The 13251-nt window shown below is 38.0% G+C and overlaps 1 protein-coding gene across 2 annotated transcripts in view; it reads left to right on the top strand.

Moving 5' to 3' along the window:
* Nucleotides 1-13251, top strand: part of NSRP1 (nuclear speckle splicing regulatory protein 1) — a 56175-nt gene that overhangs the window by 34359 nt on the left and 8565 nt on the right. The window contains exons 2-3 of one of the 2 annotated variants that reach the window (XM_036769179.1): nt 2965-3021; nt 12971-13109. Coding sequence is in view for 1 of the 2 variants with exons in the window: in XM_036769178.1 (XP_036625073.1) it covers nt 2965-3021 (57 nt within the window). In the remaining variant the exon portion in view is untranslated. The remainder of the gene's footprint in view (nt 1-2964; nt 3022-12970; nt 13110-13251) is intronic. The other variant, XM_036769178.1, reaches the window with a different exon arrangement.

Below are 13251 nucleotides of genomic sequence, written 5' to 3'. Positions count from 1 at the left end.
AGACCTTCCAACATTGACTATTCCCACCTTTTGTCCTTTTTGCCAACTTATTTTCATTTCCCTGCTTGTTGACTTGACTCACAACACCTCTTTGAGGAAGTTGCTTACAGGTGTTCTCTTTTCTAAAAGTTTGTGAGTTTTTTAACATGTTTTATCTCCATTGTCAGTCTGACCATCCTTCTGCCACGCTACCAAACTGCTGCTGCTGCTTCATTTTCTGCCCCCAACCAGGTCCTTTAGTTCTTGTGCTAGGTTGTACCTGATTGGTGAGAGTTCACCTTATCTAGCATGGATTGTACTTGAGTTCATCCCATTTAACCAGCACCAGACTTGACCAGGATGCATCCTGCCATCTTCCTACCATGTTGCCCACCTGCTGATGCCACTCGAATCTCTGTCAAATCCACTCCTTATTCTGGGAGCAATAATCAGATCCTTTCCAGGAGAGGGTTTGTCTATCCCAGTGACTTTGCCAACCAAATCACCCTCCTGCCCCCACTCACTTATGTGTTGTTTTCCCATTGGAATGTAAACTCCTTGAGGGCAAAGACCGTCTCAATTTTTAATTTGTATCCCAGTGCTTGGCACATTAGCAACCTTTTAGTGAATGCTTTTTCATTTAGCAGTTCAGGTTATGTCAGTATAATTGTTTAATAAGACAAAGAAGTATATATGTTAATAAAATCTTTTTAAAATGGCTTTTAAAAGATGTGGGTATTTTAGGTAATGTTTCAGTTAACTAAAATTTTAGCTTATGTAGAATACTTTACCACTTTCCATTCCTCATTAGTTTTCAAAAACATTAGTCTAGCTAGATGAAAAAGGTGTTATCAGATGCAATAAAATTGTAGAAATAATTTGGCAACAATACTACTAATGAATGAATGTTAGTTTTTTTTAGCATTTGTTCATTTCATAGAGTATATGTGCAGAGTAGATGAGAAAAGGAACAAAAATGAATGGATGCCCTTTTTAACATGACTTATCTTCTGTGTCTCTAAGATTGACAAATGAGCTTGCTTAGTGCTCTCATCCACACTTTAAAGTTCAGTTTGACTGGTGCCCCCTCCATGAAGTTTTCCCTGATCCATCCCTTTGTAACAATTCCTCAGAGCTCCCAAAGCACCTTCCTTCTCACTTTTCTGCTGCATTTTTATCAGCCCTGTTTATCTGTTGTCTTCTATTGGACTTTCAGCTCTGGAAAGGCAGGACTCTGGCTCTTCTGAACTTTGTAGCACAGGGCTCTGCACATAGTAGTTGCTTAATAACTATTTCATAAATTAAATGGTCGAAATCCAGTCATCAGGTATTTATTGTTTTTCTCCTCTGTGTTGGGCATTTTGCCCAATATTTAATGATTATTTTAGACCTGGTAGTTTAGATGGTATTTGAAGCCTGGTTTTCAAGCTAACTGAAGTATACACTTTCTGGTATTAAAAGCCTCTTTACTATTACAAATGAATCATTCTGTGTCTATAAATGCCATTCTAACCAGTTTGAATGTAGTTCTGAAACATCTCTTCAGGCTGCAAAAATATGTTCCAACAAACAAAATATTCCTCAGCCTTCCCACACTTAGCAGGTTCAGAGTCTAAGAGCCCATAGAATACAGTACATGTCAGTGCATTTGGGGCTTTGTGGTAGCTAGTGAAGCATCTCCTCAGCCTAGGTCGTACCTCTTTACCTGGGTCTAATCCTTTGCAAAGTGTGTTTTTTTTTATTCTGAATTTAACTGTCAAAACAAAGAACATTTCCATATACAAAGTAGAACAGGGAAAAAAGAATATTCTTTGTCAAACTATAAATCTCTTTTGAACAGCTTGGTTTTTAAAGAATATAATAAATCTATCATGATGTACTTTCAGAGCTATCCTTCTGAACTTCCTTCAGTTCTTTTCTATGCATTTTAGGCAATTCTTCAGTGACTGTTTTCTTTCTCTCTCTTTTCTGACAGTACTATAGCTAGCTTTCCTTTCTTCCCAAATCTCACCCACCCCAAGTGAAAAAAGAAAAATATGATCCTTGGAGCATAGGCAAAAAAATAAATCCATCTATTGGCCATGTCCAGCCTGTGTGCCATTCTGAACCCTGAGTTCACCACTCTGCTGTTAGGAGTGGGGCAGCAGTGGGTTGGTTGGTCCTTAAGTCTTCCCAAGTTGTTTGTCTATGCCGTCATGTTATTACCATATGTATTGTTCTCTTGGTTCTCCTCACTTCTCCTCAGTGTCAGTTCATACAAGTCTGCCCACATTTCTCTGAAAACAACCCCTTCAACATATCTTTCTGTGTCAGAAACCTTAGAAAACCTTTGACCCTGAAAAAACTTGCGATTTGTTTCTTGGTGATGTGACTTGTATGTCAGGTTCATACTGGCCAGAAACCAGTTTTGCTTTAGGACGTTAATGTTACGTATGTACTTGGGCAAGTAAAGCCGTAGCAAGTTGTTGTAAGTCATATATATTTTATATTATTTGTATTTATATTTTCATATAAAATATATATTATATCATATTATATTTTATATTATTTTATAGATTTTTGCTTATATATTTTTAAGTCATATATAATTTTTAAATCTTTTTTTAACCATGCTGTGCATTTTGGAGGCTCATATTTGAAGGCCTTACTGTGACTGCTGGAATTAGATATAAGAATAAGAAGAATGTATAAAGCTTTTATGCAGTTCAGGAATATCCCTACATGAATCCATTTTTCTATCATTTATTGAATATCCATTATATACAAAGCACCGTCCTATGTTTCCCAGGGCATATGGACATATAACTATAGAATTCTTTCACTTTTTTATTCTCAGAAGTTTTGGTAATAGATTTGAACAAGATTTTAAATTAATGTACAGAAACAGCAAAATACTAATTTTTACTGTGTTATTAATAATGAAAAGATGAGGGAGAAATTTTTTAACAGGTTTAATCCAAGAAGTAATTGTTTTTCTTTTGACAGACCTCCGTGAGTGACAGCCTTCAGAGAGAAGCCTTCAAGAAGCAAGTGATGAAGCAGGTACGGGAAAGAAGCACCATGCTTCGGGCAAAGTCAGAATCTTTGCTTACCTTTTCATATCTTGTTTGCATATTTGGTGATGGGCTCAACCCTTGAGACTCATTTCAGTGAGTAACAGGAGTTCGGAGAAGGCTTCCTGGATTAGGACTTCAGGCTCCTCACGTCAGTGTTGGAGGAAGTCCTAGTTGGATGAAGTGATTCTTTGCTGCTGGACTAGGATGGATTAAGCCATTTTTTGGCTTTTAGGTGACTTAGCAGTATGACAAATGGGGCTCTTAGTTTAATTATTTCTGCTCTTGAACTAACAGACTGAAAGTGGTAAACAGCATTCTCTTCTTAAAGTAATTTCAGAGTTACAGGTTCTTTGAAATAGACCTATAAAGAATTATATTCATTCTAATCCTGGTGAGTATTCAGTGGTTAAAAAAACCTGAAGAGCAAATTTGCTAACAGAGTGAATATTTCTTGCTTTCATAAAGGTGTTAGGTTGAGGGTTTTTTAATTCATTTGTCTCAATATTCACTAAATTCTTGTGATTCTCCTTGTGTCTTTTTTAAGGACATATCTTTCCCCTTTTGCCCCAGGACTCATTCAGGCAAGTGGGCAGTGAGAAGACCCTCCAATTTCAGGGGCACCTCTTCTACTCTCAGGCCATCCCACAACCCATGCTGGATGGCAAAGAACCCCTAGCACTTCCACCTGACTTTCTGATGAAGCCCAAGGACCCTAGGCCTTGCCTTCCACCCTGCCATCATGCCCTTCAGACTTTTCCGGCCTTTGCATTCCTTTCCTGGTCCAGCTTCTGACTCTAGACTTTACTGTGCCTCAGTCACCTTTTTACCTTAGAGGTTCCTTCATCGTCTGTGGCCTTCTTGCCTTTGAACATCCATCTGCCCCTTAGTCCCATATGAGTGAGCCTCTATGGGAGGAAGGGCCCAGGCTCTCCTCATTGCCTTCGCTTCCTGGCTCTGATTCCACAGACTTCCCTCTATTGGAGCATTCTCTACTCCTCACCCCACCTCCCCTTTTAGCTCCCTTTCATGTGCCATCAGAATGTAAGCTCTGTGAGGACAGTAATTATCTTTACTTTTGCTTGTATCCATATTGACAGTACCTGGCTATGTAATTAAGTACCTAATGCTTGTTGACTGACTTTTTTTTTTTTTTAATAAAAGTCTCACTCCTTGAGTACAGGGACTGAGACTGTCTTGCTTTTTTTGGTTGTATCCTCAGTGCTTCATACATAGTAAATGCCTTTTCCTTCCTTCCTTCCTTCCTTTAGTCTACAGTGGTATAATTACTTTTCTTATTTACCCACATGAACATTTGTTATTCAAAAAAAGTAAGGCATTATTGCTAAGTAGTCATTTGAGGAATCTACAAGATACAGATTAAATTGAATCTCTGTCCCCTGCAGATTTATAGATTGGAAGGAACTAGAGTGGGCTATAGTCTGCCAGAGTTGTAGCTTTATGGTAGTTTGTGCAAATATGTGTAAACAGGTCAGCATATGTAGTAAGTCAGTAAGCATTTAGGGTCTTCTTTGTGCTGGTCACTGCTAAATGCACAGTAGTGACAGATGCAGTGGTGATGGTAAAGAGTTTTTCCTTTTGTGTGTATGTGACTTAATAAAAGTCTTTCCAGAAGACTAGGATTTTTATCTAATCTTTCAAGATTAGGAGGGATCCCATTCGGTGAAAAGGAAAAGGGGGAGGGTTTTTGAAGCTTGTGCCACCAGATTGGTAGAGGCCAAAGGTTCAGAACCATGATTGAAGCTCATCAGTCACCCTCCCTTGACCTGAGTCCTGATACCTTGTTGTGATGTGGCAGTGACCCAGGCCTGTACCATTGGAAAGGCTCTGAACCAGAGCTGGGCAATGCACCGTTTCTATCAGTCAAACATTTATTAAGCACTTACTATGGGCCAGGCCCTATACTAAGCACTGGGGATACAAATATAAGCTAAATGAAAGACAGATCCTGCCCTCAAAGAGCTAACATTCTAATTGGGGAAGGCAACATCTCAGAGGGACCTGAAAAGGGCACCTGTTGGGGGAGGGGAGGAGAATGATGGCAAAGTCTATCAAGTGAAGTTTAGCTGGCCTGGGCTTCCCTCAGAATGGAGGCTCCAGTGGAAGAAAGGGTCTGCCGGGGTACAGTTGAGTTCTTGAATTCGTAACTGTGCAGACGATCCAGCTAGATATATGCAAGTCAGTTCAATCAACAGCTCTTGTCATCTGTTATGTTTAGAGCACTGTGCTAGACTTTCTGGGATAAGTATGCATACAGATATCAGTCAGTCAGTAAATAATTATGAAACACCTGCTATGTGTATGAGTAACTAACTATACATACAGGAAACATAAAATTGACCAGTGACTTAGTGATGCAGTCTCCCAGAGCTTGGGAATCATAGGTTTACGGGTGGTAGGAGACCTTGGAAATCCTTTCAAAATATAGTTTTTATTTCAGAAAGCAACAAAGAGCCTGGTGCAAGATTTTCAAGAGTAGAACAAAGATTGGTGACATACACAAAGAAGATGTTTTTGGTCCCAAACATGGGACTGAGAAAATAGGCCTGGAAAAGCCCCTGAAAGTTCACATCTGTAAATAGCATTGTAAAAAGAAATTTTGTAGTTAAAAAAAAATAAAGAAGTAGTTTTGTAGTATAAATGATGGCACTCTCCTAGAAAAATTCATCAGTCACCAGACATTGAGGCCCTACCATGCCCAGTGCACTGGGCTAACCACAAAAGGGAAATACAGAGATTTTTTAAAAAATTCTTATCCTCAAAGAGTTTTAGCTAGTGGTAGCTAGTTATAAGTAAAAGTTATAAGTAAAAAATTCTTGTCCTCAAAGAGTTTTAGCTAGTGTTAACTAGTTATAAGTAAAAGTTGTTTTCTGACCTTCCCCCCCCTTTTTTTTTCAGTTCTTTTTTAAAAAAATTTTGTTTTTTCCCCAATTACATGTAAAAACAATTGTTAACATTTGTTGTGGTTTTGAGTTCTAAATTTTATTCCTCCCTCCATTCTCTCCCTTCTCCCTGAGGCAGTAAGCAATATGATATAGGTTATAAATATGCAGTCATGTAAAATATTTCAATATTAGTCATTTTGTGGAAGAAAACTCAAAAGAAGAAAAAAGTGAAAAATAGTATGTTTTGGTCTGTATTCAGATGGTTTTCTGGCCTTTTCTGGGAATTTAGATGTTACTAGGTGGGCTTGAGCTCTCATAGCCAAGAGTTTTAATTTAATGACAGATTATATTGATTTAAGAAATCTTAGAATTTGCAGAGTTGTGTATTCCCAGATGACACAGAAACCTTCCCAACTTTCACAGTTGTTTTAGGTTTACTAAACAGCAATGCTTTATCAAAAATGAGGGGCTCATTAAGACTTTTTTGTCAAAATGCTTTCAGGACTTAGAACATTTTGAGTTATCTCTTTTTTTATTCCATCTTTATTAGGTTTTTTTTTTTTAAAGACCAAGGCTCAAGTCCAAAAGATGTTTAATTTATAAGGTATAAGGCAGTCTCTGTAGCACTAGTTATGTTTATAGTCACTAATTTCCTCATGACTAAGGGTATTTTAAGAGTTCCATGAGGTGAGAAATTGACCTTATACCAGTCTGGCATAGATCATAACACTATTGGCTTAGAGCCTAGAAGGCCATCTAGTTTTCTTCTCTCCTTTCCAGCTAAGGAAACTGAGGCCCAGAGAGAGTAAGTGGCTTCACAGGAGCTGGGAGGCTCCTTGACTGCAAGTCCAGCTGTCTTCATCAAGAGGGTCTCCAGAAAACCCATTAGCTCTCTGTTTTCACCAGTCCCTTCCACATATAAATCCTGCGGTTCTCTTTGTGGTAGCTTTTTAGGACTTTTGCTCTTTCACACCTTCTTCTTGTGGTCATATTGATGAGAAATCTTATGACTCAGCAGTAATAGAAGGAAAATACTCTATGTTGTATACTAGATATGTTGCTTTTAAAATAACGTTCTTATTTGCCTGTACCTGTGAGTGAGTGAGAATCTTTAGGCCCTAAATTACATGATGCCCCATCCCCCATAATAAACCACTAGTTTTTAAATGTAAAAATAAACAATGACTTCTCTCTCCAGTGTTTTAAATATGGTTTATGTGAAAGTGTACCTCATACTTGAGAATATAATAGAGTGTCAGACTAGGTTAACCAGTTTAATCCATAAAGAACAAGGAAAATCTTTAGAATTCTGAGGATCTTCAATAGTATTCCTATAAATAATCATTTTACTTTTAAGAAAACAGGAGCTTTTTACTGATGTTGAAATAGCTTTTTGCAGACACTGTTTTTGTTGTTACTCTGCATGATTTTAATGGTGTTCAATTAGTTAGTATTTGTTGAGTACCTGGGGGGGGTGGGGTGGGAGAGTTCGAGGCCTGGCCGCTACTTCAGCACAATTCTAAGATCTGGCCTCTGCCTTTCAGGATTGGGAAATGGAAGTCACTGAGTAGCAGAGTGTGTGTTTATTTCATTTGGAGGGTCACATGGCTCTCAAGCTCATGATAGAACTTCTCTGCTTGTTTGCCCACTGGGTCAGATGTCAGGGCACATGTAGAAGCTGCTGTTATTTTTCAGCAGATCATTTCTTGTGATCTGAGATTCTTAGCATCCTCTGTCCCTTTTTCTACCACCCCAACACTGACATGGCATAAGTGATGGAGGGGCTACACAGGGCTGAGGACCATTATTGTATTCTTCTTTGTTCAGCCAAAGAAGCCATCACTGAGTGGGCAGTCTAATGGTGATGAGCCTTTCCACATTTAGCTTGCCTTGCCCTTTTAATAATGATGGTGCTCATCATCATGATAATAATAACTAGCATTTATGTAGTGTCTGCCGTGTGCCAGGCACTGTGCTAAGTGCTTTTTTACAAATATTAGATCCGCACAGCAACCCTGGGGGGCAGGTGCTATTATTATCCCCATTTTCCAGGTAAGGAAACTGAGGCATATAGGGGTTAAGTGACATGCCCAGGGTCATATAGCTAGTAAACGTCTGAGGTTGGATTTCAACTCAGGTCTTCCTGACTCTAGGCCCAAGCTCTATTTACTGCACCACCTAGCTGCCACTTGGTCTTTTGTTGGAACCATAATGATACTTTTCCAGCATAGTAGAACTCACCAAAACTGGTCTGTGGGTGTAGCCTTTGAGAGCCCTGGGTTATTTCCGCATCACAGTGAGGCATCAAGATAGGTAAGGATGGCAAGAAATATGATGGAAAATATAAATCAGGAAAAAGGAACAAGAAAGGTCACATACTTGTAGACTACACAGAAGCCACATGCTCGTGTGTGTGGTGCGTGCGCATGCGTGCGTGTATGCGCACACACACCCACATCATGAAATTTTTCTTCTGAAAAGGAAATGGTCAACACTCGTGTTAAAGGCACCAAATTAAATCACAACGGATGAAATTTATATTTCATCATATAGGAAGTGACTTGTTACTGCTATGTCGTTCCTTAATCAGTGGTCTGAACAGTCAAACCATTGACTCGTTAGAACAAAGATCAAAATTAACACAAAACTAAGATAAAGATGGAAAATGAAAAAATAAAATATGATTTGAACTTGAAATAACTCAATCCTGACTCAGACAAGTTATTCATGATGACAAATGGGTGATGAACAGAAGAGAAGGCTATAACTTCATGTAGAAGTGAAACATCAGTCACCATAAAAGGGATACTCAGAAAGCCTAAGAAAGCACCCTAATCATGTCAGAAAGAGAGAGAGAGACGACTGCCATAGACAACATTGATTTAGAACACAAGCTCATACATAAAATCTTTCAAAAAAGGTTTATGAAAGATTATGAACAGCATCTCCTCAAAGCAGAGAGAAGCAGGGTAGGTAAAACAAGTTAAGAGAGAACATGAGAGAAAAGCAGTTAAGCAAATTTATCCTGAGAACTTTTAAGAATAAAAATGGAAGGAGAACAACAAGCAAAAAGTAGGGAAGCTCTGTAAAGGTTTTTATGACAGAGTTTTTATTTTCCATCATGAAGAATTTTACATAAGAAGAGTTTACAAGAAGAGGTTTTACACCATTCACTGTCTTTGGACTCCAGCAGTAGTACATTGCTTATAGGGGAGATAGAGACAGCCCTTCAGAGGATGTAAATGGGAAAACCAGCTTTATTAAACCAAGAACACAGAGAAAAGAGGAATAAATGAATGAAGGAGAGAGTCCTGGAAGGACTTGTATCCACTGATACAGAGTGAAGTAAGGAGAACAATTTCAATAATCTCTACAATAATGTAAAAGAAAACAATTTTGAAAGACTCTAGAACACTGATCAATGCATTGAGCAATTTTGACTTTAGAAAATTGATGATGATACATCTTCTGACCCCTTGGAGGAGAAGCGATAAGCTGGAGGCACAGAATGACATGTGTTTTCAGACAGACAATGTATGAATTTGTTTTACTGAACTAACTTACTTGCTACAAGGGAGAGGGTCCTATTTGGGGCATGGAGTTATGGTAGATAATCATGCTATTTTTTAAAAAAAAGGAGAAATAAAAGCATTAATAAGACATTTAAAAAATACTTAGAAGAATTCAGAAGGAAACAAACAGGATAGTTTTGTTTCTAGTCTATTAAACTTTTTAAATTTTTCTTTTGTTATGAACAAGCATAAATGTTTCTGTGTACAAAGAAAATAAAATGGGATTTTACATGAAACCCACAAATCTTTATTCCATACAACTTGGGTTTTTAGAAGTATATATTAAATTTAACATTACCATGGATATGTGACAGTATCATATTAAATTTAATATCCAGGGTTTTTTTTAACCCTGTTTTGTAGTTCATAATCTTACATAGTCTCTCCTTAAAAGTTTGGGTCAAATTCATAATTTAAAATTTAATTTAGAAAAAAAAGGGGGAGATTCCCTATAGATGGTGAAGTCCTTACTCATCCTCCTATTTGTGGATGGCATCAAGCTTCAGACTATCGCATTGGAAGAAATCTGTAACCGCTCAAAAAATTTTGCCTCACCATGCATATTGGAAAAAGCAAATGATGAAGAATGTCTGTTTCCAAGATTGTGACATGCAGATAGATAGCCTATAGAGTTTGTCCATCAGTATATATATGTGTGTGTGTGTGTGTGTGTGTGTACATATATACACATACATATATATATATATATATATATATATATATATGTATGCGTATGTATATAGGATAGAGAGCTACACATGGATGTGGATCTAGAAATGAACAGGTCAGTTGTCTGGATGGCTTTCAGGAATTGCAAAGATCCTTCAGTGACCCCAGATTTCTCCCCAAAACAAAAGCCTGAGTTCTACAACAGGATTGTATGGCTAGGAGTCATGGCACACCAGAGCCTCCAGTAAGCTACAAATGAATACTACACAGAGGCCCATGAATTAATTGCATGGTCAGTGTGAAAAGGTTGTACAAATGAAACAAATGAGAAGTTTCAAAGAATTGGAATAAAAGATATCATTGGGGAGATGTAGGAGTGAAGCAGAAGATGGGCTGGCCATGTGGGAAGAGCATGTTTTCCATTGGTACACTTGTGATGTTGAGAAAAGGCAAGGAAGGCCCCCACATGTTGGATAGATTCCCCTCTCTTCTTCCCTGTGGGAGGATATGAACAAGGTTCACATGGGTGGCTTGCAGTTTGCAGGCTTGCAAAATGGTTGGGGGGAAATAGAAATTGATTAGATAATAGATCTCTGTGTGAATTTCACTTTCATTGAGGAGTTAGCTTAATATACATCAAACAGTTAGAATAAGCTAATCACGTGATAAATATGTGATACAGAGTCTAAGAACCAAAAACCTTCAAAGATAAGAGAAGAGAGAGATCATTGTTGACTTGCAGACAGAGAACCCTTTAGAGAAGAGGTGATACCCAAGTCCGGGCCTTGAAAGATGGATGGAATTTAGACAGAGAAGAAGAGAAAAAAAAAAAACATTCAAGGCAGGAGAAATAACACAAGCAAAGACACAGGCCCTTAAAGTGCTGAAATTTTGCTTTCAGCCACAGTGTACTAAATTATAAATTGTCCCAAGATAGCAAGTTACATTAGAATCCTGTTAGAAAGTGCCTTGTTGTACCACAGGTCTGGATATATGTCACTGTACTTATTGAAAAATGGTATATTGAGTCAGTTTGATTTATCATAAACATTATAAAATCCTGAATTACTGGCTTGTAATAAAGCCAGAGCTCTGTTTTCACAGTATACTTAGTTGAATTTCTTTTTAGCTATTAAATGGAGGTGCCCAATTTTAAATTTACAAAGAGATGAATGTTCTTCATAAGTTCATAAAAGATTAAATTTTAGGCTAGAATTTTTTTCACATGAATTTATACAATTTCAGTCCTAATTGATTGTTCTGATGTGTGCTTCTCCTTTCTGATAGGGTCCTAGGTTTAAAGCTGGAATGACTGTAGTAATTTTACAGATACAAAACCTAAGGGCCAGAGACCACAAAATTATAGCAATAGTTAATACTTGTAAGTGTTAGAATACCTTGTATTATTACCATGTTACCTTATGAGTATTGTAATACCTTTAATATTTGCAAAACACTTTACATATATCGTCTAATTTGTTCCTCACAGCAGCCCTGTGAGGTAAATGCTATTATTATCCCTGTTTTTCTACATGAGGACGCTGAGACAGAGAGAGACTGCGTGACTTAACCAGGGCTCTGTAGCCAGTTAGTGTCTGCCGTTTGGATCTTAGGTCTTCCTGGCTCCAAATTCAGCACTCTTCCCACTGTGCTCCCTTGTTCCCCAAAGGCAGGGAATGACTTGCCCGTGGACGTACAGGTAGTAAGTGGCAGAGCCAGGATTTAAATTCTGCTTCTTTGACTCCAAAACCAAGATTCTTACCATTTTTAATGCTGCCTTTTGTAAAATACCTTGAGGAAATCATAAAAATCAAAACATGTTTAATTTTCCCTTTTTGGGGGGTAACATTTAAATTTATTTACTTATACTCAAATGAATCTGTGGTTTCATCATTTCAGAGCTCCTTATAATGATACAGCTTGCAACCTATTCATACCTGCCCTTACTGAGGGACTCTCATCCATTACTTAAAGAACTGTAAAAGATATTTCTCATTAATATCCTTTAGTGCTTTTATTCATGAGCTAGGAGGAGATAAAAACTCTCAGTCCAACTAGATAGGAAAAGCACTGTAAAATGAGGGGGTTGGACTTGATGACCCCTAAGTCCCTTCTCGTAGATCTGTGATCCTGAGCAATGATTAAATGCCCATTTAGATTGGAATTAGAGCTGTATTCAGTGGAAAGTTGAATCTAGAAGGAGACTCTAGAATAAAAGTTCACCATAGGAGGGCCAACCCAGCGTGGGGGAAACCTTCCTCCCTTTCTACCAACACCGGAGGGCTGCCAGTGCTGTCATCCCTCTCCTTCAACACATGACCAGCCCGTCTTCTCTTTCCATCATACAGTCTTTGATGACAGATTTTACTCCTATTCTTTGGAGTTCCTTTTTTACGTTGCAAACTGCTCACATCCTTTCCAGTGCCCTTTGTATGATGTTCATCTTTAGTTCTTCAGAGACAAGTCCTATTCCAGGTTTTGCTGCCATATAACAGCACCTGTAAAGTGTTTTATTTTGAAAACATGGGCCTTTGCAGTTATGGGAAGCTTAGGGTCAATAAAAGGTGTTTTGTAGTTTTCTCAAAGCAGTCTAGCCCACCCTCCTCCTTTTCAACTTTGAGCTCAACTCATTGTCTATCTATATTGTCATTTCCAAATATATATACTGTTGGACAAACTCTGTATTCACAGGCATGTTAAAATCTGGGCATTATACATTCTTCATCCATTTAGTGTTTCCTGTGGGGATAGTCGGGCCAAACTCCTTTGAATGATTATAGATCTCTTCCAGGAGGCTTTGCAGTGTGGGAGATTGATGAAATCAGGATAATGTCTTCTACAAAGAGGACCGTCTGGAAGACTCACAAAGAATCCCTCTTCAGCCCAGTCTCTGTCCTGTATCTCTTCCATCATTGTGGCAAATATTTCTGGTGAGCATACATCTCTCTGTTTTATGCTTGCCTAATATTTATTATAGAGGGTCATTGAACAAGATTATTTCTGTTGTTATCTCTCCCAAGAAATCTTAAATGATCTTGTTATATAGATGGGAGACGTTTTGCCATAAGACAC

The sequence above is a fragment of the Trichosurus vulpecula genome, chromosome 7, assembly GCF_011100635.1.
Source record: "Trichosurus vulpecula isolate mTriVul1 chromosome 7, mTriVul1.pri, whole genome shotgun sequence".
In the NCBI taxonomy this organism is placed as follows: domain Eukaryota; kingdom Metazoa; phylum Chordata; class Mammalia; order Diprotodontia; family Phalangeridae; genus Trichosurus; species Trichosurus vulpecula.
Note: the sequence above shows the minus strand (reverse complement) of the source record. Positions and strands in the feature narration are given on the sequence as shown.